This window comes from Mauremys reevesii, linkage group 3 (genome assembly GCF_016161935.1).
Source record: "Mauremys reevesii isolate NIE-2019 linkage group 3, ASM1616193v1, whole genome shotgun sequence".
In the NCBI taxonomy this organism is placed as follows: Eukaryota; Metazoa; Chordata; order Testudines; family Geoemydidae; genus Mauremys; species Mauremys reevesii.
Genome location: NC_052625.1, coordinates 152,605,739 through 152,627,851, shown reverse-complemented (window position 1 = coordinate 152,627,851; position 22,113 = coordinate 152,605,739). Strand labels below are relative to the sequence as shown.

Genomic DNA, 22,113 nt, shown 5'->3' with positions numbered 1-22,113 from the left:
TATATACTTGAGAACTCAGAGACCTTTTGCCTAGAGTGATGGCAACATGTGTGAATATCAAACAGCACCATGTATCCAAAGAATTTCCTGAAGGGATCCTGCCAATTACTTTTACTACGAGGTGATGATTAATCATAACCTGTCTGGCATCTGAGCAGAGAGATCAGGTTCCTTAAGCCGGGAGAAATGCTGTACGCAAACACTGCTGAAAACAAGTTTTGCCAGGACTATAGAGCCTAATTACTGTTCACATATTTTTAGTAAATGCAAAATCAGGGTATCTGAGTGTGCTTGGTTTTTATTTTGCAAAACTATGCCTGATCCTGCCAGGTTGCTGAGCACTTTCTGAGAGTGCTGAGCTCCCTTTACTCTCAGATTGGACAATCATGCTAAAATAATATCATTTGACAGATGACATTGAACTAAGTAGTTATGACACACTAATATTTGAGTATATCATATTTCACTGGCAGTGCTAGAGGATATTGAATGACTATGTCACTCATAATTAATTAGTAAGAATCCAATTTGGGCCAGATTCTGTCACTGTAATTCATATTGAGGAGCACTGTATTCCACGAATAGTTCTACTCATTCCAGCAGAGAGCAAAATACAGCTTGAATTCAGTGACTTACAAGGTTGTGTCAAAAGACTTCTATTTGTGCAAGCATTTTTGAAGTATCTATGTGAACAGACCTCTTCTGTTAGAAATCCGAACACCCTAAAACACAAGCTTAGAGACTCAAACTTCATTTTGATATGCTGGTAGCATGACCACCTCAGCAGTAAAACAGGCATATCCTATAGTCACTAGGCCAGTCCCTATGATGGTGTAAATTAGTTATTTTGCCACTGTCAGAAAACAGGATACTTTGGTCTGACCCAGTATGGCTGTTCCTATGTTCATCATAAGGGTATCAGACTGTGGCCTTTAATTAAAGAACCAAGGTTTTTTTTCAGTCCTGTAAATTAGTGAGGTTTAGGATAGTTTTAAAGATTCAAAATACTGAAAAAACTTCCATCATTTGAGCTTAAAAAACCATTTAATGTTACCAGGAACTCCTGCCTAATATTGGACCAGGTTCTGCTATCCTTACTGTATGAGACATCTCATTGATTTAAGATGGGTGGGACTATTCACAGAATAAGGTACTGCCCAGCATTGTAAAACCATCAGAATCTGCCTCTCTTGAAATCATTGCAATATATTATAGTAATTGGTTTTACTCTTCCCCTTTTTAAACTAATGTTTCTGCCAGTGAAGAGACCAGTCAGTGAGGCCCTTATTTGAAGTTGAAAGCATTTTCATGGACAGCCATGGTTTGATGTTTCCCATTTTCTGACTTCCCAAGAAACGCTCAAGGAATAATGAGACCATTGTGCCATCTACTGAAAAGTTATGACGTTTTAAAACTGTTTTGAAGCCCTCTTTTTTAGCTAGCCAAAAAAAGCAGAGAGCAAAATGCAGCTTGAATTCAGTGACTTACAAGGTTGTGTCAAAAGGCTTCTATTTGTGCAAGCATTTTTGAAGTATCTATGTGAACAGACCTCTTCTGTTAGAAATCTGAACACCCTAAAACACATGCTTAGAGACTCAAACTTCATTTTGATATGCTGGTAGCATGACCACCTCAGCAGTAAAACAGGCATATCCTATAGTCATTAGGCCAGTCCCTATGATGGTGTAAATTAGTTATTTTGCTGCAGCTTAGGATCTAGCTCATTAAATATATTTTGTTTAAGTATTGTGCTCATGTACAGTGCTCTGTTAAATATGTATTTAAAAAACATCGTGCATTTGTCTAAGAATTTGTCTAGAAAAGAATTTGTCTAGAAAAGAATTTGTCTAGAAAAATCCTAAATGCATGTATATGCAAATTAAGTGGGGCCATTGGTCTCCAAAAGGTTGTGCATCTATCATAGACAAATTGGAGGGAGTTCCAAGAAGAGCGGCGAAGATGAAGAGGGATTGACATGTGAGGAAAGATTAGAAAATCTAAAGACCAAATTCTGCCCCAAATTAACCCCCCCGGCAACCCTGTGGACTTCAGAAATGTGAGAGTAGTTTTAAGTAAAGGTAGATTGTAACCAAACTATTATATTTATTTAGGTCCAATGCACTGTGAAGGAAAGTATAGAACTATCCTTACAGAGCTGAATGATGAATTGTATAAAATGTTAAAGTAAGAGGAATTGCTTAGCATGCTACAGGGCAGCACGTGCAGACGTGCCAGTACAGCAAATAGGCCCCTGGATGTGCATGTCTACTTGGCTCTCCTGATTGCTCACGGAGTCCTATAGTTTCTCCACAGAATCATGATCCAAACCTATGTAGTACTTTTCTTGGTGTGTATCTTTCAGCTTTTCAGAGATTGAATTGTCGGTTCTGTTGTCTGTTTGTTTTTCTGGAAGAGAGATGACCAGAGTAAAAGAAAAACCTTCCCTTTGCCTTGTTTTTAGGCCCACGTCTGATAAAAACAAAGAGTGCTTAGCTTTTCCTGATCCAAAAGTTCCTGTTTTTCATTTACCGACACTGTGTCCCTGTGTCTCTCATCCATTAACGGCACAGATATAGGGTAAAAAAAATTAAAAGTGTCCAAGTGACATAGGAGCCTAAGTCCCATTTTCAGAAGTGACTTTAGGCACTTAGGCCCAGATTTTTAAAGGCATTTAGGCACCTAATTCCCATAGAAATCAATTGGTGTTAGGTGCCTGAATACCTTTAAAATCTAGGCTTTAGGCTCCAGTGTTTCACTGAAAGCCTTAAGTGCTCCTAAACCCTAGTCATAAATCCTAAGCCTTAGGATTTAGGCTTTTTAAATCACTTAGGTAAAATTTTCAGAAGTGCCTATGTTCTTTCACTCTCTAGGCACTGGCTTTTTAAGGGTTATCCATTTGGGCCCCTTTGGTTTTACAGGTGGACTTAAAGCTCAGGGGATCCTTTTTATAAAAACTGTAGCACATATTAACTTTCATTTTGTGTGTACATTTTATAGTATCTTCTCTACATATAGTCTAATTTTAATAGTATTTAAAGAAACTATAATGCAATAGTAAAATACAGCGACAATATGTGTTTTGTCTGTGTGACAGACTGACAAGATCCTGCAATATCGTGAATACTGAATTAAGTTAAACCTTATTGAAATTGAGTTAATACCGTTGGGATACCTTGTATTAGAAATGCAAATGTTTATGTACTACTGTGACATTGTATGGAATCTCTTTAGCAGACAGGCAAGATTAGGCAATCTCTAGATGTTATGAGGAAGTTCAAAGATCTTTGGCACAATACATGTGAATTACCAAGAAGTACCTTGAGGTGAGGGGAATGCAAATTCTCCCCTATGAAGCCAACCTTGTGAAGATGTGCCCTGGGCAGAGAGACGCATTGTATACTAATTACCTGCTTCTGGAAACTCCAGATCAAAGACTCCTGATCTGTATAAAAGGGTGGACTAAATTTGTCATGCATGTGCTTGTTCTGAACTGAAGCTGTGATGAACTTGTAACCACAAAGAAACCCCCTAGGGAGGGTGACTAAGTGAAAGACTGCTCTGCCAGAGCTCATGATGGAGTTCAGGTGAACTCTGGTAAGCTTATTAGCATAACAATAATTATTGTTTTTAATATGTTTTCTGTGTAATGCTGTTTACCTTAAGAATGAAGTCGGCTTGAATAGAAAGAGCTGTGTGGTAATTTATATCGGTAGCAATCACTCTGTTATCAGACTCTGAAGACAAAGCAAGGTCTGTTTAGGCAGATTTTCTTTGCTGGGATTAACATAGTGAAGGCAGGGAACGGCGTAGCTTGGAAATACCCCAGTGATAAGAAAGGCAACAGGTGCGGAACTGGAAGCCTGAGGTTGGGTCTTCTTGCTGGACCACTGAAGGGGAAATACAGGTACAGTTGCTCTGAACTATGACAGTCTGAATCCACTATGAACATCAAGCCAGGGCTGGAGGAAAGCACCCAACCTCTCGCAGGCTAATGTATCTCAAATCGGTATATTAAGAGGAAAATAATCATAGTTCTTCATTTGTTATATGTTGAATAAACTATTTTGTGTAAGGCTGTCAAATTATTAAAAAAATTAATCACAATTAATCACGAGGTTTAAAAAACACTGTTAATTGCAATTTTAATGGCACTATTAAACAATATTAGAGTACCATTTATTTAAATATTTTTGGATGTTTTCTACATTTTCAAATATATTGATTTCATTTACAACATAGAATACAAAGTATCAGAGGGGTAGCCGTGTTAGTCTGGTTCTGTAGAAGCAGCAAAGAATCCTGTGGCACCTTATAGACTAACAGAGGTTTTGCAGCATGAGCTTTCGTGGGTGAATACCCACTTCTTGCATCCGAAGAAGTGGGTATTTACCCACGAAAGCTCATGCTGCAAAACCTCTGTTAGTCTATAAGATGCCACAGGATTCTTTGCTGCTTCTATAGAATACAAAGTGTACAGTGCTCACTTTATATTATTTTTATTACAAATACTTGCACTGTAAAAAAATAAAAGAAATAGTATTTTTCAGTTCACCTCATACAAGTACTGTAGCGCAATCTGTATCATGAAAGTGCAACTTACAAGTGTAGATTTTTTTTTTTTACATAACTGCACTCAAAAACCAAACAATGTCAGATGCTTGGCTCTCTCAGGCAGAAGCAGCTCCGTCCTGCTCCCCACCCAGTTGCCAGGGAGAGCAGCCAAATGTGTGGTGGGGAGGCACAGGGAAAGAAGGACAGAGAGCTCCCGGTCCCGCGCCTGCTGCAGATAACATGGGGCAGGGAGAGCACTGCAGCCCCAGGCTGGGCTCAGGGCAGAAGGGGTCGCTGGGCAGGGGAGACACGTGGGGTGGTCACATGTCCTCCCCTTTAGCTTGTGCCTCCCACTGGGAAGGCACCAGTCATGTGTGTGCGGGAGTAAGGCAGGAGCTGGGAATAAGGTAGGAGCCAGGAGCAGAGCAGGAATCAGGAACAGGTTCATTCATTCATTCATTAGGACACAGGAAGCAGAGTCTAGTGCAGCCACAACAGAAAACCTCCTTGTTGCTCAGACAAGTTCCTGTGCAGCCTCCTGGCTTAAACAGAGTGATTGGACCAATCAGTGAGCTGATCAATCCTCCAATCAGGGCTTCTGTGGGTGGTGCCTTAGCTGAGGCTGTAGCCCTACTAGCTTCTAAGCCCACCTGGTTTCTTCAGCTATTGAGTGGAGGCCAGGCTGCGGCACCCAGGTCTGGGTTCAAGACTGGGAATATCACAGTCTGGTTCACTGATAAACAGGAAGTAAAATTAGGATTAGTCCTGCTCAAGAACGTGGGAGAAGGGCATAAAGCTCTTAATGCCTGGAAGAGCAAAGGGTCAGTCCTTTTTCCCCATACAAAGGGAGTCTGGTGGTGGGATCCTAGCTATAGCTGTTAGCCCAGGTTAAAGGGAGGGCAAGGAAATGTGGGCAACCCTCCCCCAGCTGGTATGGGTTTACACAAGGGAGGTTGGCCTGCACTGGGTAAGTTGTTACTGGCTAGTTTCCTTGATGTGTTCAGTTAATTAAGTTGCAGCCTTGTTAAATCACATTCTTGCTGTCTTGTCTTTTCTCCTACTCCGGGATAAATACTTCTGTGGGCCCATCCTGGGGCAACTATGCATCACCCTCACTCACAGCAAATTAACTTACAGTCTGTCCTCCATGTTTACCTATACATCTTTAAAAATATTATAAACAGGAATAATTTTAATGTAATGTGCACAATAATTATTTCAGTGATCAAAAATGAATTAATAAGATGAAATGTGTTCTCTGTTCTATCCAGATAAAAAATACAAGATGAACACAGTAGAACTCATATCAGTCCACCATGTCATTTTATTTGGAAGAATAAGATATTCTAACACATCAGTGTGAACATGAACAATAAGAATAGCTATCTGTTAAATTTCGGATATACCTGAAATGTGAGTAGTATCAAACAAGCATAGATAGCATAGACCTGACTGACACCAGCGCTATAGCTTAAGCATGCTTAAGTCAGGTGAGAGACAATCATTAACCTTAGTTCCTGATCACTCCTCCTGTAATTCGTATTTAAAGAAAAAACGCATTAGTAGCATATCAGCTATTTTATTCTATACTCTAGAGAGATGGTTGCATTCATCCATTTCCCTGTTCTAGACAGGTTCTTAAACTGCACCCATCAACATGGTACCTTTGAAGCTTTTAGAATCTCGCAGCATCCAAAGCATTCATAATAGAAACATTACAATGAAAAAGTCTTTCTAAGTAAACCAATCCATTAAGGTGATTTGCAATACCTCATTTTTCATTATTATGAAGCTTTTAGTATTAAATAATCCACTATTATATTGTCACCATTTGAAGCACTTATAGTTGAGGTGTGCCAACAGTATTTTATTATAAACCCCTGTTTCCAGGAGTTTATAAATAAACTGTAAAAATTTGCTTTGGCCTGAACTGTGAAAAAGGCAGCCTGCAATCAGCTTACATCTGTTTGACTGTTAAATTCAGGTTGGCATATCTCACATGAATAATTTGCTGAGTTTGCAGGTGGTTGGCATTGCTGGACCTCAATCACTCATCTCTACTTCCATGTTGCTATTTTAGAGGTTTGTGACATTATAGCAGGTATGCTGAGTCACACACATTTCCTGGGCTTATCTGTTGTATTTTTCAGCCTCCATTGTGTTAGTCCTGGTTGTCAACTAACAGCATGCTGCTGTTTCCAGTGCCTAAGGCCATGTCTACCCTACCACTTTTGTCGGCAAAACACACCCATGAGCAACATAAATTTTGCCAGCATAAGTGGCGGTGTGCACAGCGCTGTGTGCGCACAGTGGCAGTCCCGCAATCTCCCGCCGACATAGCTACCGCCACTCGTTGAGGTGGCTTTATTATGTCAATGGAAGAGGTTTCTCCTGTCTGCATAGAGTGGCTACACAAACGATCTCACAGCATTGCAGCTGCACTGAGACAGCTGTGCTACTGTAAACTCACTAGTGTAGACGTGGCCTATGATCTATCTTCACTTCAGCTCACTTTTCCATGAGACATACTGGAGTCTCCACCTCCAAAATGGAAGAACCCATTGTTTGAAATTAAATTTGAAATGATGTATTCAAAAGTTAACATTGCACAAGGTTTTTCAGGAGATTTATAATCTCTCTTGGAGCTCACAAGGGAACACAATACGTGCATGGAAAATAAAATGGGAACATTTTCTAAAAAGCTGGCTAAGCCCATCATCATATTTGAGGGGCATCTTGAAGTTTTGGATAAACAAATACATATGCAGGATATTGGCTGGAATGAAGCCGTGTGAAAAAAAAACTCCTGGAAGCAGATAAAGGATCCCATCTATGTAAAACGTTAACTATCAGTTACTATAGAGAATGGAAGTGCCTAATAGTAAACCAGGGAGCAATATAATTACAACCCTTTCTGGTATTTCAGAGCAAGAGGTAGGGATAAATCTTAGCTCCATTGAAGTAAATGGGAATTTTGCCATTCACTTCAAAGGAGCTGGGATTTCACCCATAATCCCTAAAGCAACTAGCGAGAAGACACAAGGCAACACAACCCTCTATCTGTTTTTTTCCTTCTGATCTAAGTTTCACCACTGAGAATAGGAGGAAAAACTTGGCAGAACTTTGTTAAATCTTTTAAGAAGAAAAAATCGAGGTGGAACAGAAAAAACAATTCAAGAAAATATTACTTCTCTTATTAAAATGGGAGTAGTGGAGTGACGTGAGTATAAAACTGGGGTTAAGAGAGTGGAGAATGAGGCCTTTAGGTTTTAAGGGTTCTACTAAGATAAAATTGTACTAGCTTAACGTAAGGTGTGATTTTTCTTTTTTAAGGTTAGATAGTTAAACCAGTGCAAAAGGCTGTGTGGACATTCTTATTTCACTTTAAATGTGACTTATTTCTGAAACCTATTCCTGATTAACGTAATCTACTGTATGTCTATGGGTATGTCTACACTACGAAATTAGGTCGAATTTATAGAAGTCTTTTTTTAGAAATCATTTTTATACAGTCGATTGTGTGTGTCCCCACATAAAATGCTCTAAGTGCATTAAGTCAGCAGACTGCGTCCACAGTACCGAGGCTAGCATCGACTTCTGGAGCATTGCACTGTGGGTAGCTATCCCACAGTTCCCGCAGTCTCCGCCACCCATTGGAATTCTGGGTTGAGATCCCAATGCCTGATGGGGCAAAAACAGTGTCGCGGGTGGTTCTGGGTATATGACATCACCCCCCCCCCCCCCGTGAAAGCAACGGCAGACAATCATTTTGCACCTTTTTTCTTGGGTTACCTGTGCAGACGCCATACCATGGCAAGCATGGAGCCCACTCAGCTCACCATCACCGTATGTCTTCTGAGTGCTGGCAGATGTGGTACTGCATTGCTACACAGCAGCAGCTCATTGCTTTTTGGCAGCAGATGGTGCATTATGATTGGTAGCCGTCATCGACATACTCCTGGGTGCTCTTTTAGCCGACCTCCGTGAGGTCAGTCAGGGCCTCCTGGGCAGACATGGGAGTGACTCAGCCAGGTTTCAAGTTTCCCTTTTCAAGTTTCATCTCATGGAGACTCAGTCCTGCCGGCAGTCGTACTGCACCGTCTTCTGGAGAGCAGCCAGGAGATGACGATGGCTAGCAATCATACTGCACCATCTTCTGCCGAGCACCCAGGAGATGACGATGGCTAGCAGTCGTACTGCACCGTCTGCTGCCAGCCTATGCTGTATAAGATAGATGGAGTGGATCAAAACAAGAAATAGACCAGATTTGTTTTGTATTCGTTTGCTCCCCCCACCCTCCCTCCCTCTGTAAAATCAAAGGCCTGCTAAACCCAGGGTTTTCAGTTCAATCCTTGAGGGAGCCATTCTGTGTGACAGTTGTTTGTGTTTCTCCTTGATGCAAAGCCACCCCCTTTGTTGATTTTTATTCCCTGTAAGCCAACCCTGTAAGCCGTGTCGTCGGTCACCCCTCCCTCCATCAGAGCAACGGCAGACAATCGTTTTGCGCCTTTTTTTCAGTGTAGACGCCATAGCACTGAGAACATGGAACCCTCACCGTGGCAATTATGAGCACTGTAAACACCACATGCAGTATATGCAGAACCAGAATCTGCAAAAGCAAAACCAGGCAAGGAGGCTACAGCAGCGTGGTGACGAGAGTGATGAGGACATGGACATGGACATAGACTTCTCACAAAGTATGGGCCCTGGCAATGTGGACATCATGGTGTTAATTGGGCAGTTCGTGGTGTGGAACACCGATTCTGGGCCCAGGAAACAAGCACAGACTGGTGGGACCACATAATGTTGCATGTCTGGGACAATTCCCAGTGGCTGCGAAACTTTTGCATGCGTAAGGGCACTTTCATGGAACTTTGTGACTTGCTTTCCCCTGCCTTGAAGCGCCAGGATATCAAGATGAGAGCAGCCCTCACAGTTGAGAAGTGAGTGGTGATAGCCCTGTGGAAACTTGCAATGCCAGACAGCTACCGGTCAGTCAGGCATCAGTTAGGAGTGGGCAAATCTACTGTGGGTGCTGCTGTGATCCAAGTAGCCAACGCAGTCAAAGAGCTGCTGATATCAAGGGTAGCGACTCTAGGAAATGTGCAGGTCATAGTAGATGGCTTTGCTGCAATGGGATTCCCTAACTGTGGTGGGACGATAGACAAAACCCATATCTCTATCTTCGCACCAGAGCACCAAGGCAGCAAGTACATAAACCGAAAGGGGTAGTTTTCACTGGTGCTGCAAGCACTGGTGGATCACAAGGGACATTTCACCAACATCAACGTGGGATGGCCGGAAAAGGTACATGATGTTCGCATCTTCAGGAACTCTGGTCTATTTCAAAAGCTGCAGGAAGGGACTTTCTTCCCAAACCAGAAAATAACCATTGGGGATGTTGAAATGCCTATAGTTATCCTTGGGGACCCAGCCTACCCCTTAATGCCATGGCTCATGAAGCCGTACACAGGCAGCCTGGACAGTAGTCAGGAGCTGTTCAACTACACGCTGAGCAAGTGCAGAATGGTGGTAGAATGTGCATTTGGATGTTTAAAAGCACACTGGCACAGTTTACTGACTCACATAGACCTCAGCGAAACCAATATTCCTACTGTTATTACTGCTTACTGTGCACTCCACAATATCTGTGAGAGTAAGAGGGAGATGTTTATGACGGGGTGGGAGGTTGAGGCAAATCGCCTGGCCACTGATTACATGCAGCCAGACACCAGGGTGGTTAGAAGAGTACAGGAGGGTGCGCTGCGCATCAGAGAAGCTTTGAAAACCAGTTTCATGACTGGCCAGGCTACAGTGTGAAAGTTCTGTTTGTTTCTCTTTGATAACCCTGCCCCCTTGGTTCACTCTACTTCCCTGTAAGCGAAACACCCTCCCCTCCCCCTTTGATCACTGCTTGCAGAGGCGATAAAGTAATTATTCCTTCACATTCATGCACTCTTTATTAATTCATCACACAAATAGGGGGATAACTGCCAAGGTAGTCTGGGAGGGGTGGTGGAGGAGGGAAGCACCGGGTAGGTTGGGGGAGGAGGGAAGGACAAGCCTACACTGCACTTTAAAACTTATTGAATGCCAGCCTTCTGTTGCTTGGGCAATCCTCTGGGGTGGAGTGGCTGGATGGCCGGAGGGCCCCCCCCCCCCCACTGTGTTCTTGGGCGTCTGGGTGAGGAGGCTTTGGAACTTGGGCAGGAGGGCGGTTGGTTATACAGGGGCTGTAGCGGCGGTTTGTGTTTCTGCTGCCTTTTCTGCAGCTCAGCCATACACTGGAGCATATGAGTTTGATCCTCCAGCATCCTGAGCATTGACTCCTGCCTCCTGTCAGCAAGCTGACGCCACCGATCATCTTCAGCCCGCCACTTACTCTCTTCAGTACGCCACTTACTCTCTTCAGCCCTGCACCTCTCCTCGCATTCATACTATGCTTTCCTGCACTCTGACATTGTCTGCCTCCACACATTCTGCTGTGCTCTGTCAGTATGGGAGGACAGCATGAGCTCAGAGAACATTTTATCCCGAGTGCGTTTTTTTCACCTTCTAATTTTTGCTAGCCTCTGCAAAGGAGAAACATATGCAGCTGGTGGAGGGGGAAAAAAAGGGAGAGTGGTAGTTAAAAAGACGAATTTTATAGAACAATGTGTACACTCTTTCACAGTAAACCTTGCTGTTAACATTACATAGCACATTTGCTTTCGTTACAAGGTTGCATTTTGCCTCTTATTGAGGGTATGCCGGTTTGGTGTGAGAGATCACTCACGCAGGGCTGGGCAACAGAATTTGGCTTGCAGGCAGCCATGGTAAGACACAGTCTTTTGGCTTCTGTAACCTTCATAACATGTGGGAATGGTTTCAAACAGCAGCACCCTCATTTCCCATACCAAGCAGCCATTGGGTTGGCCATTTAAAATGGGTTGGCAATTTAAAAGGAGGGGCTGCGGTTTCCGGGTTAACGTGCAGCACAAACCCAACTAATCCCCGCCCCCCAACACACCCAATTCTCTGGGATGATGGCTTCACCCCTCCCCGCACCGCATGGCTAACAGCAGAGAACATTTCTGTTCAGCCACAGGCAAATAGCCCAGCAGGAACGGGCACCTCTGAATGTCCGCTTAATAAAACCACCCTATTTCAACCAGGTGGCCATGAATGATATCACTCTCCTGAGGATAACACATAAAGAATGGACGTTGTTTGAATGCCAGCAAGCACCGGGACCATAAGCTGCAATGCTTTGTTCTGCAATGACTCCCGACTATGTGCTACTGAACTGGAATGGTAAAGTGTCCTACCATGGAGGACGAAATAAGGCCGCCCTCCCCAGAAACCTTTTGCAAAGGCTTTGGGAGTACAGCCAGGAGAGCTTTATGGAGATGTCCCTGGAGGATTTCTGCTCCAACCCCAGACACGTTAACAGACTTTTCCAGTAGCTGTACTGGCTGCGAATGCAAGGGAAAATTAATCATTAAACATGCTTGCTTTTAAACCATGTATAATATTTACGAAGGTACACTCACCAGAGGTCCTTTCTCCGCCTTCAGGGTCTGGGAGCCCACCTTGGGTGGGTTCGGGGGTACTGGCTCCAGGTCCACAGTGAGAAACAGGTCCTGGCTGTTGGGGAAACTGGTTTCTCCACTTCCTTGCTGTGAGGTATCTTCAACCTCCTCATCATCATCTTCCTCATCCCCAAAACCCACTTCCATGTTGCATTCTACTCCATTGACGGAGTCAAAGCACAGAGTTGGGGTAGTGGTTGCTGCACCCCTTAGAATGGCATGCAGTTCATCATAGAAACGACACGTTTGGGGCTGTGACCCAGAGCAGCCGTTTGCCTCTCTGGTTTTTTGGTAGGCTTGCCTGAGCACCTTAATTTTCACATGGCACTGCTGTGAGTCCCTGTTATAGCCTCGTCCTTCATGCCCTTGGAGATTTTTTCAAATGTTTCGGCATTTCATTTACTGGAATAGAGTTCAGCTAGCATGGATTCATCTCCCTATACAGCGATCAGATCCTATACATCTCGTTCAGTCCAAGCTGGAGCTCTTCTGCGATTCTGGGACTCCATGGTCACCTGTGCTGATGAGCTCTGCATGGTCACCTGTGTTGATCAGCTCGCCACGCTGGCCAAACAGGAAATTAAATTCAAAAGTTCAGGGGACTTTTCCTGTCTACCTGGCCAGTGCATCTGAGTTGAGAGCGCTGTCCAGAGAGGTCACAATGGAGCACTCTGGGATAGTTCCCGGAGGCCAATACCATCGAATTGCATCCACACTACCCCAAATTCAACCCGGCAAGGCCCATTTCAGCGCTAATCCCCTCATTAGGTGTGGAGTAAAGAAATCAATTTTAAGAGCCCTTTAAGTCGGAAAAAAGTGCTTCGATGTGTGGACAGGTGCAGGTTAAATCGAGGTAATGCTGCTAAATTCGACCTAAAATCATAGTGTAGACCAGGCCTTAGATACAGAGACTATACCAACCTAGCTATGTCAACCCAGGGCCCTAGTGTAGACACAGCCTATACCAACAGGAGTTTTTCCTTTTGGTGTAGGAACGCCAATACCACCTCCCTGAATTATGTTAACTATGACACATTCTTCCATCAACACAGCTGCATCTATACTGGGGGTTTTGTCGAACTAATTATGTGCATCAACGGTGTTGTTTTTTTTCACACCCCTGACTGATGTAACTATGCCACTGTAACTTTTCAGTGTAGACCAAGCCCTAGGCTAAACTAAGCTTAGTTAAACTGAAATAGAAGTGGCTACACAGCTTTTTTCACCAGTATAACTATATAGGTTGAAAATCACACATTAAGTTAAATCTGTGTGTAGACATGGCTTAGTCTTTAAACATAGTGATAATGGAGACATCTCATGGCAGAAATGCCAGCAGGGAGATTTGTATATGAATGTAATCTATTAAAAGACAAATTGTGTGTGAATTTACTCAGTTTTCAATTTTGTTGCTCATCTTGGATTTCATTTCACTGAAATCTGACTGTCCTGACCAGATTCACAATGAGATTATTATTCATAATTTTACATATTTCTGTGGCATTTCATAGAATCATAGAAGATTAGGGTTGGAAGATTAGGGATGACCTCAGGAGGTCATCTAGTCCAATCCCCTGCTCAAAGCAGGACCAATCCCAACTAAATCATCCCAGTCAGGGCTTTGTCAAGCCGGGCCTTAAAGGCCTCTAAGAATGGAGATTCCACCACCTCCTTAGGTAACTCATTCCAGGGCTTCACCACCCTCCTAGTGAAATAGTTTTTCCTAATATACAACCTAGACCTCCCCCACTGCAACTTGAGACCATTGCTCCTTGTTCTGTCATCTGCCACCACTGAAAACAGCCGAGCTCCATCCTCTTTGTAACCCCCCTTCAGATAGTAGAAGGCTGCTATCAAATCCCCGCTCATTCTTCTCTTCTGCAGACTAAATAAGCCCAGTTCCCTTAGCCTCTCCTTGTAAGTCATGTGCCCCAGCCCCCTGATCATTTTCGTTGCCTTCTACTGGACTCTCTCCAATTTGTCCACATCCTTTCTGTAGTGGGGGCCCCAAAACTGGATGCAATACTCCAGATGTGGCCTCACCAGTGCCAAATAGTGGGGAATAATCACTTCCCTCGATCTGCTGGCAATGCTCTTACTAATGTAGCCCAATATGCTATTAGCCTTCTTGGCAACAAGGACACACAGTTGACTTATATCCAACTTCTCGTCCACTGTAATCTCCAGGTTCTTTTCTGCAGAACTGCTGCTTAGCCAGTCGGTCCCCAGCCTGTAGCAGTGCAGGGGATTCTTCCTTCCTACGTCCAGAACTCTGCACTTGTCCTTGTTGAACCTCATCAGATTTCTTTTAGCCTAATCCTCCAATTTGTCTAGGTCACTCTGGATGCTATCCCTACTCTCCAGTGTATCTACCTCTCCCCCAGGATTAGTGTCATCTGCAAACTTGCTGAGGGTGCAATCCATCCCATCATCCAGATCATTAATGAAGACTGGCCCCAAAACCGACCCCTGGGGCACTCTGCTTGATACCGACTGCTAACTAGACATAGACCCATTGATCAGCATCGGTTGAGCCTGACAATCTAGACAGCTTTCTATCCACTTTATAGTCCATTCATCCAATCCATACTTTTTTAACTTACTGGCAAGAATACTGTGGGAGATGGTATCAAAAGCTTTGCTAAGTCAAGATATATCAGGTCCACCACTTTCCCCATATCCACAGAGCCAGTTATCTCATCATAGAAGGTAATCAGGTTGGTCAGGCATGACCTGCCATTGGTGAATCCATGTTGACTATTTCTGATCACCTTCCTCTCCTCCAAGTGCTTCAAAATGGATTCCTTGAGGACCTGCTCCATGATTTTTTCAGGGACTGAGGTGAGGCTCACCAGTCTGTAGTTCTCTGGATTCTCCTTCTTCCCTTTTTTAAAGATGGGCACTATATTTGCCTTTTTCCTATCATCTGGGACCTCCCCTGATCACCACAAGTTTTCAAAGATAATGGCCAATGGCTCTGCTATCACATCAGCCAACTCCCTCAGCACCCTCAGATGCATTAGATCCGGACCCATGGACTCGTGCATGTCCAGCTTTTCTAAATAGTCCTTAACCTGCTCTTTCACCACTGAGGGCTGCTCACCTCCTCCCCATACTGTGCTGCCCAGTGCAGCAGTCTGGGAGGCAAAAAAAGCATTCAGTACTTCAGCTTTTTCCACATCATCTGTCACTAGGTTGCCTTCCCCATTCAGTAAGGGTCCCACACTTTCCCTGACCTTCTTGTTACTAGTATACCTGTAGAAACCCTTCTTGTTACCCTTCAAATCCCTTGCTAGCTGTAACTCCAAATGTGCTTTGGCCTTCCTGATTACACCCCTGAATGCTTGAGCAATATTTTTATACTCCTCCCTAGTCATCTGTCCAAGTTTCCACTTCTTGTAAGCTTCCTTTTTGAGTTTAAGCTCACTGAAGATTTCTCTGTTAAGCCATGCTGGTCGCCTGCCATATTCTGTATTCTTTCTGCACTTTGGGATGGTGTGTTCCTGTGCCCTCAATAAGGCTTCTTTAAAATACAGCCAGCTCTCCTGGACTCCTTTCCCCCTAATATTAGCTCCCAGTTGATTCTGCCCATCAGTTCCCTGAGGGAGTCAAAGTCTGCTTTTCTGAAGTCTAGGGTCCATATTCTGCTGCTCTCCTTTCTTCCTTTTGTCAGGATCCTAAACTAGACCATCTCATGGTCACTGCTGCCCAGGTTGCCACCCACTTCTACTTACCCTACCAATTGTTCTCTGTTTGTGAGCAGCAGGTCAAGAGGAGCACGGCCCCTAGTTGGTTCCTCCAGTACTTGCACCGGGAAATTGTCCCCAACACTCTCCAAAAACATCCTGGATTGTCTGTGCACTGCTGTATTGCTGTCCCAGCAGATGTCAGGATGATTGAAGTCCCCCATGAGAACCAGGGCATATAAGCATATAGATTGAATAATATTTGCATAGATCTGTCTTATTTAAAATTGTAATGGTGCTCCTTTGTGGTAGTTCTTTCTTATTCTGTTAGAACTGGAATATGCCCTGTCCTTGCACAACTGTTCAATGGGAAGGAGGTAACAGAGAGTCTCTTCCTTTATGCCAGGGGAGGGATAGCTCAGTGGTTTGAGCATTGGCCTGCTAAACCCCAGGTTGTGAGTTCAATCCTTGAGGGGCTAAAATCTGTCTGGGGATTGGTCCTCCTTTGAGCAGGGGGTTGGACTAGAGGACCTCCTGAGGTCCCTTCCAACCCTGATATTCTATGCCCCCATGCAGGGATTTACCAAAATTAGTCCTTCCACTTACCCGATGTAAAGAACTCTGTGAGGCAGCACTAGGAAGGAGGGAAGCACACTCTTGGGTTTGCCAGCTCTCACCGTGGCAAGTAATGTGATTTTGGTCCCAGCTGGAGCTGATCTGGCAATGACTTGAGAAGCCCCAGCCTTGGTGAAAATTTTAGCCCTGGCTGAGGAAAACCCCTCTCATTGGCTGCCTGCCCTCCCCTTTTCCACCTTCTGGAGAGTGCAGCCAATTAGGGCTGTGGCAGGAAGCTGGTAAAGTGCTCTTTCTCCCTCCCCCAGACATTTTCAGGTGAAGGGGGAAGAGAGGAGAGGGAACAGCCAACATTAGTCTTACAGAGGGAAGGAGGGAGCAGAAAGAGTCTGGCAGCTCCACTCCTTCCTCTCCTCCTGTGAAAAATGGGTCAGTCTCCCTTTCCATCCCAGCAACGTCAGGCCTTGGAAGGGGGAAGGTGTGAAGAACTGCCCCCACTAGGGCCTGGGAAAAGGGAGAGTGGACCCCACTGCAGCTGCCTCCCCAAGCCTGGGAGAGGGGGTGTAGAACCCCTGAAGCTGCAGGAGGAGCAGAGGGGCAAGGGGAAGGTGTGGTGAATCGCTGCATGGGGAAAGGCAAGGCTGGAGGACAGGCAGATGCGGTACTGGGAGGTGCAGAACTGATGTGAGCCTGTATGGAATGAAGCAAAGTTGATTTGCAAGCTCCATAATTAATGGCTGAGTGATGGGCAGGTGTGGAGGTTAGTGGGAAAGCTAATGTGGGTGTTTGGGAGGTACATAATTGCTGGGCTGGGGGACAGGCAGATATGGGCTGGTGGGGCACAGAACTAATTAGCATTTGGGAAGAAGCTGAAAGCTCTGCACTGATAGGCAGCCAGCAAAAGCCCCTGTAGTAAACACCAAAATCACCATACCCTAATGGTTTGGGAGAGCTAGCAAGACATGAGGAAGAGCATAGAGTGTTAGAAAGTAAAAGACAGACCAAAAAACACAATATAAACTTTGTCCCAAAAATTGAGATTTTTTTTTTAATCTCATCTTGTGGGGGGGCATCTTACTTACGATTTTTGAACTTTTGGGGTCAGCAATGCTGCACCTTCTTAAAGGTTGCTAGAATGTCTTAGCAGAGCTCCACCTCCCAGAGAGACCCACTCGGGTCAGTGCTGCCCCAATCCAGGATAATGCACAATTGTGCCCTAAATGCATAGCAACATGAACATATTTTTGTACTCTCATCCAGTGATATTCTTTGTTGAACATAGTTCATGTTTGCCTAGGGTGACCAGATGTCCCATTTTTAAAGGGCCAGTCCCATTTTTGGGGACTTTTTCTTATATAGGTGCCTATTACCTCCCATTCCCGTCCCATTTTTTCACAGTTAGGTAACCCTAAGTTTGCCCCCAACCTTCCATACCTCTTTCCTGATCTCTATCAGAATTTGTGATATCCTTCACATCTCCTTGAACTCAAGCACTCCTCCTCTGATCACTAGATTCTTCTCCCAAACCTCAACAAGCTCTCTGCCTCCCAGATTTCTCTCATTCGGCTGAAGTAGGCCTTCTACTTTGTGCCATCTTTCCTCTGTGGGGAATATTTCCTCTGATGCCATATCTGCAGAGCTCTGGTCAGTTGTATCCAGCTCTTGTGTTGGGGGCTTGTATTGTTCAGAGGTGCTGCTCCAAGATGCATTGCAACACACTGCCTTCTGTAAAGCTCTAGAACGTGTTAGAATTTTAGAGCACAAGTGATCCAGGGAACGTAGTCAATCCTGAGGAGACTGAAATGAACTGAGTAAAGGTAGGAAGCCTGTTGGCAATTGAGAAACATTGTCCATGTTGTTTGTAATATAATAATGCTTTTCAATTTGGTTCTGTATGAGATTTGGGCTGCTTCTTACTTTTGCCAAACTAATCCATGGTAATTATTTGGTCACTGGGTGCATATATTTAGGAATGGATTAAACATATAGAGGAAGTGGGCCCTATACCATCCATACACGAAAAAATGTGTGGGAAAAGTTGGCAATATATACAAAATTTTGCAAGCAACAATACCTGGAATTATTCTCCCCTTGACTTACTGGCTGTGCAAAAGGAACCAGGGCTAGGTCTTCAAAACTGTGCTATATACTGGTGGTGCTGAGGAAACTGGGGCCATGCTTATAGATATAGGGGTTTACAATGAAAGGGTCTGTCCCTACTCTTCTCTGTAGGCCCCTGTACTCTTAGGAGCATGGTTCACTTTTAGGAGCTGTGCTGCCACGGGGTGCCAAGACACAAACTCACTGAGCTGCAGAATAGAAGCACACATCTATACACACACTTTTGTGTCTCTTCTTCCCAGAATCATTAGCATGTGCATAGGATTCTGTGTAAGTTAATGCTAAATGCAAAACTAATTGCTTCAGTGTAGCTTTTCTTAGTAAATTCTTAACATACACACAGAGAGACATACAACCTACTCACATACACATAAATATACACACAAAACAAACCTCTTATAAACTACCCAAGCTATTTCTTCTATAAGATGTGAAGGAAGAAAAATAGAGAAAGCTAATGTTAGTTATTTCTGTTTTAAAATACTTGGGAAGCACACTCAGATGCTACAGTAATGAGTGGCATATAAGCACCTAGATTGATAGACTGGAAGGTAGGGTAGTAAATGTTATATCTGTCTTTAAAAAGGAACATGGAAACTGCAGACCAGGGAGCCTTACTACAGTACCAGGAAAAGGAGTAGAAGTGTTCATTCAAAACAGAATAATAAAACACCTAGATAAACATGATGATACTAGCAGCAAGGGGAAACTGCAGGGAGAGCCGTGCTTGAAAAGACCAGTACCGCTTCATTTAGAAAGGACACAGATGAGAGGGCACATGATAGAGGAATATAAACTAATGAATAAATGAAACCGGAAGATTACAAATTGAAAATTGAAAAAAGGAAACGTTTGTTTACATAATGCATAATTAATCTGTTGAATTCATTGCCACAAGATGGCATTGAAGGAAAGAGTTTAGTAGGGTTTTTAAAAATCAGTATTCCATAGGTGAAAATATCTGCAATTAGATACATATACAAAAAAAACCCAACCTCTTTTAAGGCATATAAACCCTTATGCTTTTTCAGAAGGGATATAAACCCTCATAGCATAAGCCAGCCACTAAGTGAATGTGGATGAGAAAGAAACTTCCCCAATGGGGCCCTTTATTCCATAATTATCCACTATGGGTTTCTTACTCCTTCCTCTGAAGTATCTGGTACTAGCCACAAGCAAAGATAGGATATGGAGTACACAGACTTTGTTTGACCTGGCATGGCAATTCATACATTCCTATACATAAATTTAATCTGAGAATCCCTGTGGTTTGAGGGAATGATACCTTTGATAGCAGCCATTCCTTTCATCTGCAGACCCCACCAGGGAGGGCCTTCTGTTGGATCAGAAAGTAGAGGAGAGAATGCTATGAAACTAACACACATCTATACACACACTTTTGTGTCTCTTCTTCCCAGAATCATTAGCTTCCCCTGAATAAAGAATGCAAAATCTGGCCTGAGGTATATTTTTATTTTATTAAATTAATGCAGGCTACCTCTTCTGGCCAATCATAACACTTTTAAATTCCCATGGCTGTGAACTAATGTCTGTGTAACATAGGGTCTGCCTTATGCTTTAAAGGTACAAAACAGAGTTCAAATCCTATTGGGGACTGTGTTTTTAAGATTTTTAAAGTCCCCTCTCTTCTGTCAGTGCCGTATAGCTCATTGCATTTTCACCATTTAATTATCTGTTCCACACCAAAATACTCTGGGCCAAATGACCTGATCTGACAGCTTCAGATCAGGTGCATTAGGGAATGGGTTCCAGAGAGGAGGAGTTGGCTGGATGAGGGGAAGGATGGTCTCTAGTGGTTAGGACACTAAGCTAGGACAGGAGAGACATGGCTTCAATCCCCTGCTCTACTATGAACTTCCTGTATGACTTTTGGCAAATCACTTAGTCTCTCTGTGTCTCAGTTCCCCATTTGCAAAATGGGGCTAATTGCATTTTCCTATTTCACAGAGATATTGTGAGACTAAAATATATACATTAAAGACTATAAGGCACTAGATTCCATGCTGAGGGGAGTTATATGGGTACTGCAGATAGACAGAGCACTGATAGGCTATTGCTGACACCTGCATAGAAAGCAGCCCTTATACTGCTACCTTATGCTCCCTTTCCACAAGGGAGCTACTGCTGGTGCTAGCAGCATTGCTCAGTATCCTGTGGGTCATGTCCAGATGAGGTGATGGAGTGACCATGGCTCAGCTCACCCCTCCACACAAGAGCTGCTAGGCTGTGCTTGGGGGGGGTACTAGCTACACATTTTACAAACAAGTAGCAAGGGCAATTGGTGCGTATACCTGCCCCAGTGTTGCTGAAGGTTAGGGTGACCAGATAACAAGTGTAAACACTCGAGATGGGGGGGGGGGGGTAATAGGAGCTTATATAAGAAAAAGACCCAAAAATCAGGACTGTCCCTATAAAGTCGGGCCATCTGGTCACCCTGCTGAAGGTACTGTGCCTTCCTCTGGTGGAGAGACCTCAATATCAATGCAGAAATGATAGTTATAAAATTATCACTTTTTAAAAAAATATAGGTCATTGCAAACTTGTTTGCACCTTTACTGAGTATTAAGATATATCTACAAGTATGTTATAGCCAGGGTGCTTGAGGATATAACAAAACCTGTGTATGTTTTAGTTAGTTATATTACAAAATGTTCAGGCTGGTTAAAGAAATTGCAGGAGGTTTCTACTTTCTGCCTCCCAAGGAGGAGCAAATGTAAGGAAGATAACCTCTCCTTAGCCATAAAACCATGTTGATTACCCCAAAGTGAGTTATACAAACCCCAAAAAGCTACATTTTAAACGTTACCTTGCTTTAACTTTTACTCTGTTTTCTTTTGTGCTGTGTCTAAAGATGTGTTGGTTATTGACATTTTTACTTTGTACAAAACAGCTAATAGAAATTTAATTACTATAACAGATTGTAAATCTAAGGAGCATGGGTCAAGAGACAAACAAACCAAAAGAGTCTTATCAAGGCCAGCACACCTCCCTTTATATAAGATATCAGTGTGGGATAAATGTAATACTTATCTCAAGAAAACAAGCCATATAAAACATTCATGTTTTTGGAAAAAACCTGATCAAGTGAAAAAAAAAGTGAGGATGTTCTTTATGCAGGATACCTCAATAAGGAATGTAGGAATGTGTTATCAGAGCAATAAATCTAGGTGTTAAAGTGGGCTATACCACCTACGCGTGCGCACACACACGCACGCACACATTTTTTTCCCCAAAGAACAACCTCTGCTTGTGTCTTTGAAACTCCAGGAAAACATGTTAGCTGGACATGGTTTTAACTTTTCGTTTCTTAAATGCTGAAATGGCAAATACCTTTGTGAAATGCGTACTTGCAAATATGTCAGCTCAATGCAAAGCTCCTAATATAATTTCCTAATATCACTGCTTGTAAAAGATAAAATGCTTTATGTACCAACATCGAATTTACTGAGTTTGCTAAACTTATTACTAATGTAAGAAACCATTTAAGGATAGAATATTTTTATTATTGGGGAATTAATTATTTACTGGCAGTGCTCAAGCAATTTCTTCATCCAAATCAAGAAGACAAGAAGAATCATCTTTCCAAAAAT

General features: G+C 43.3%; 1 protein-coding gene across 3 annotated transcripts in view; it reads left to right on the top strand.

The window, feature by feature from the left end:
• Positions 1-22,113, top strand: part of KCNQ5 (potassium voltage-gated channel subfamily Q member 5) — a 480,883-nt gene that overhangs the window by 395,731 nt on the left and 63,039 nt on the right. Inside the window, exon 1 of one of the 3 annotated variants that reach the window (XM_039530235.1) lies at positions 16,706-16,810. The exons of the other annotated variants lie outside the window; for them this stretch is intronic. Coding sequence (XP_039386169.1) covers positions 16,807-16,810 — 4 coding nt within the window. The 5' untranslated portion in view covers positions 16,706-16,806. Of the gene's footprint in view, positions 1-16,705; positions 16,811-22,113 lie in introns of those variants that run through there. 3 annotated transcript variants of the gene reach the window in all.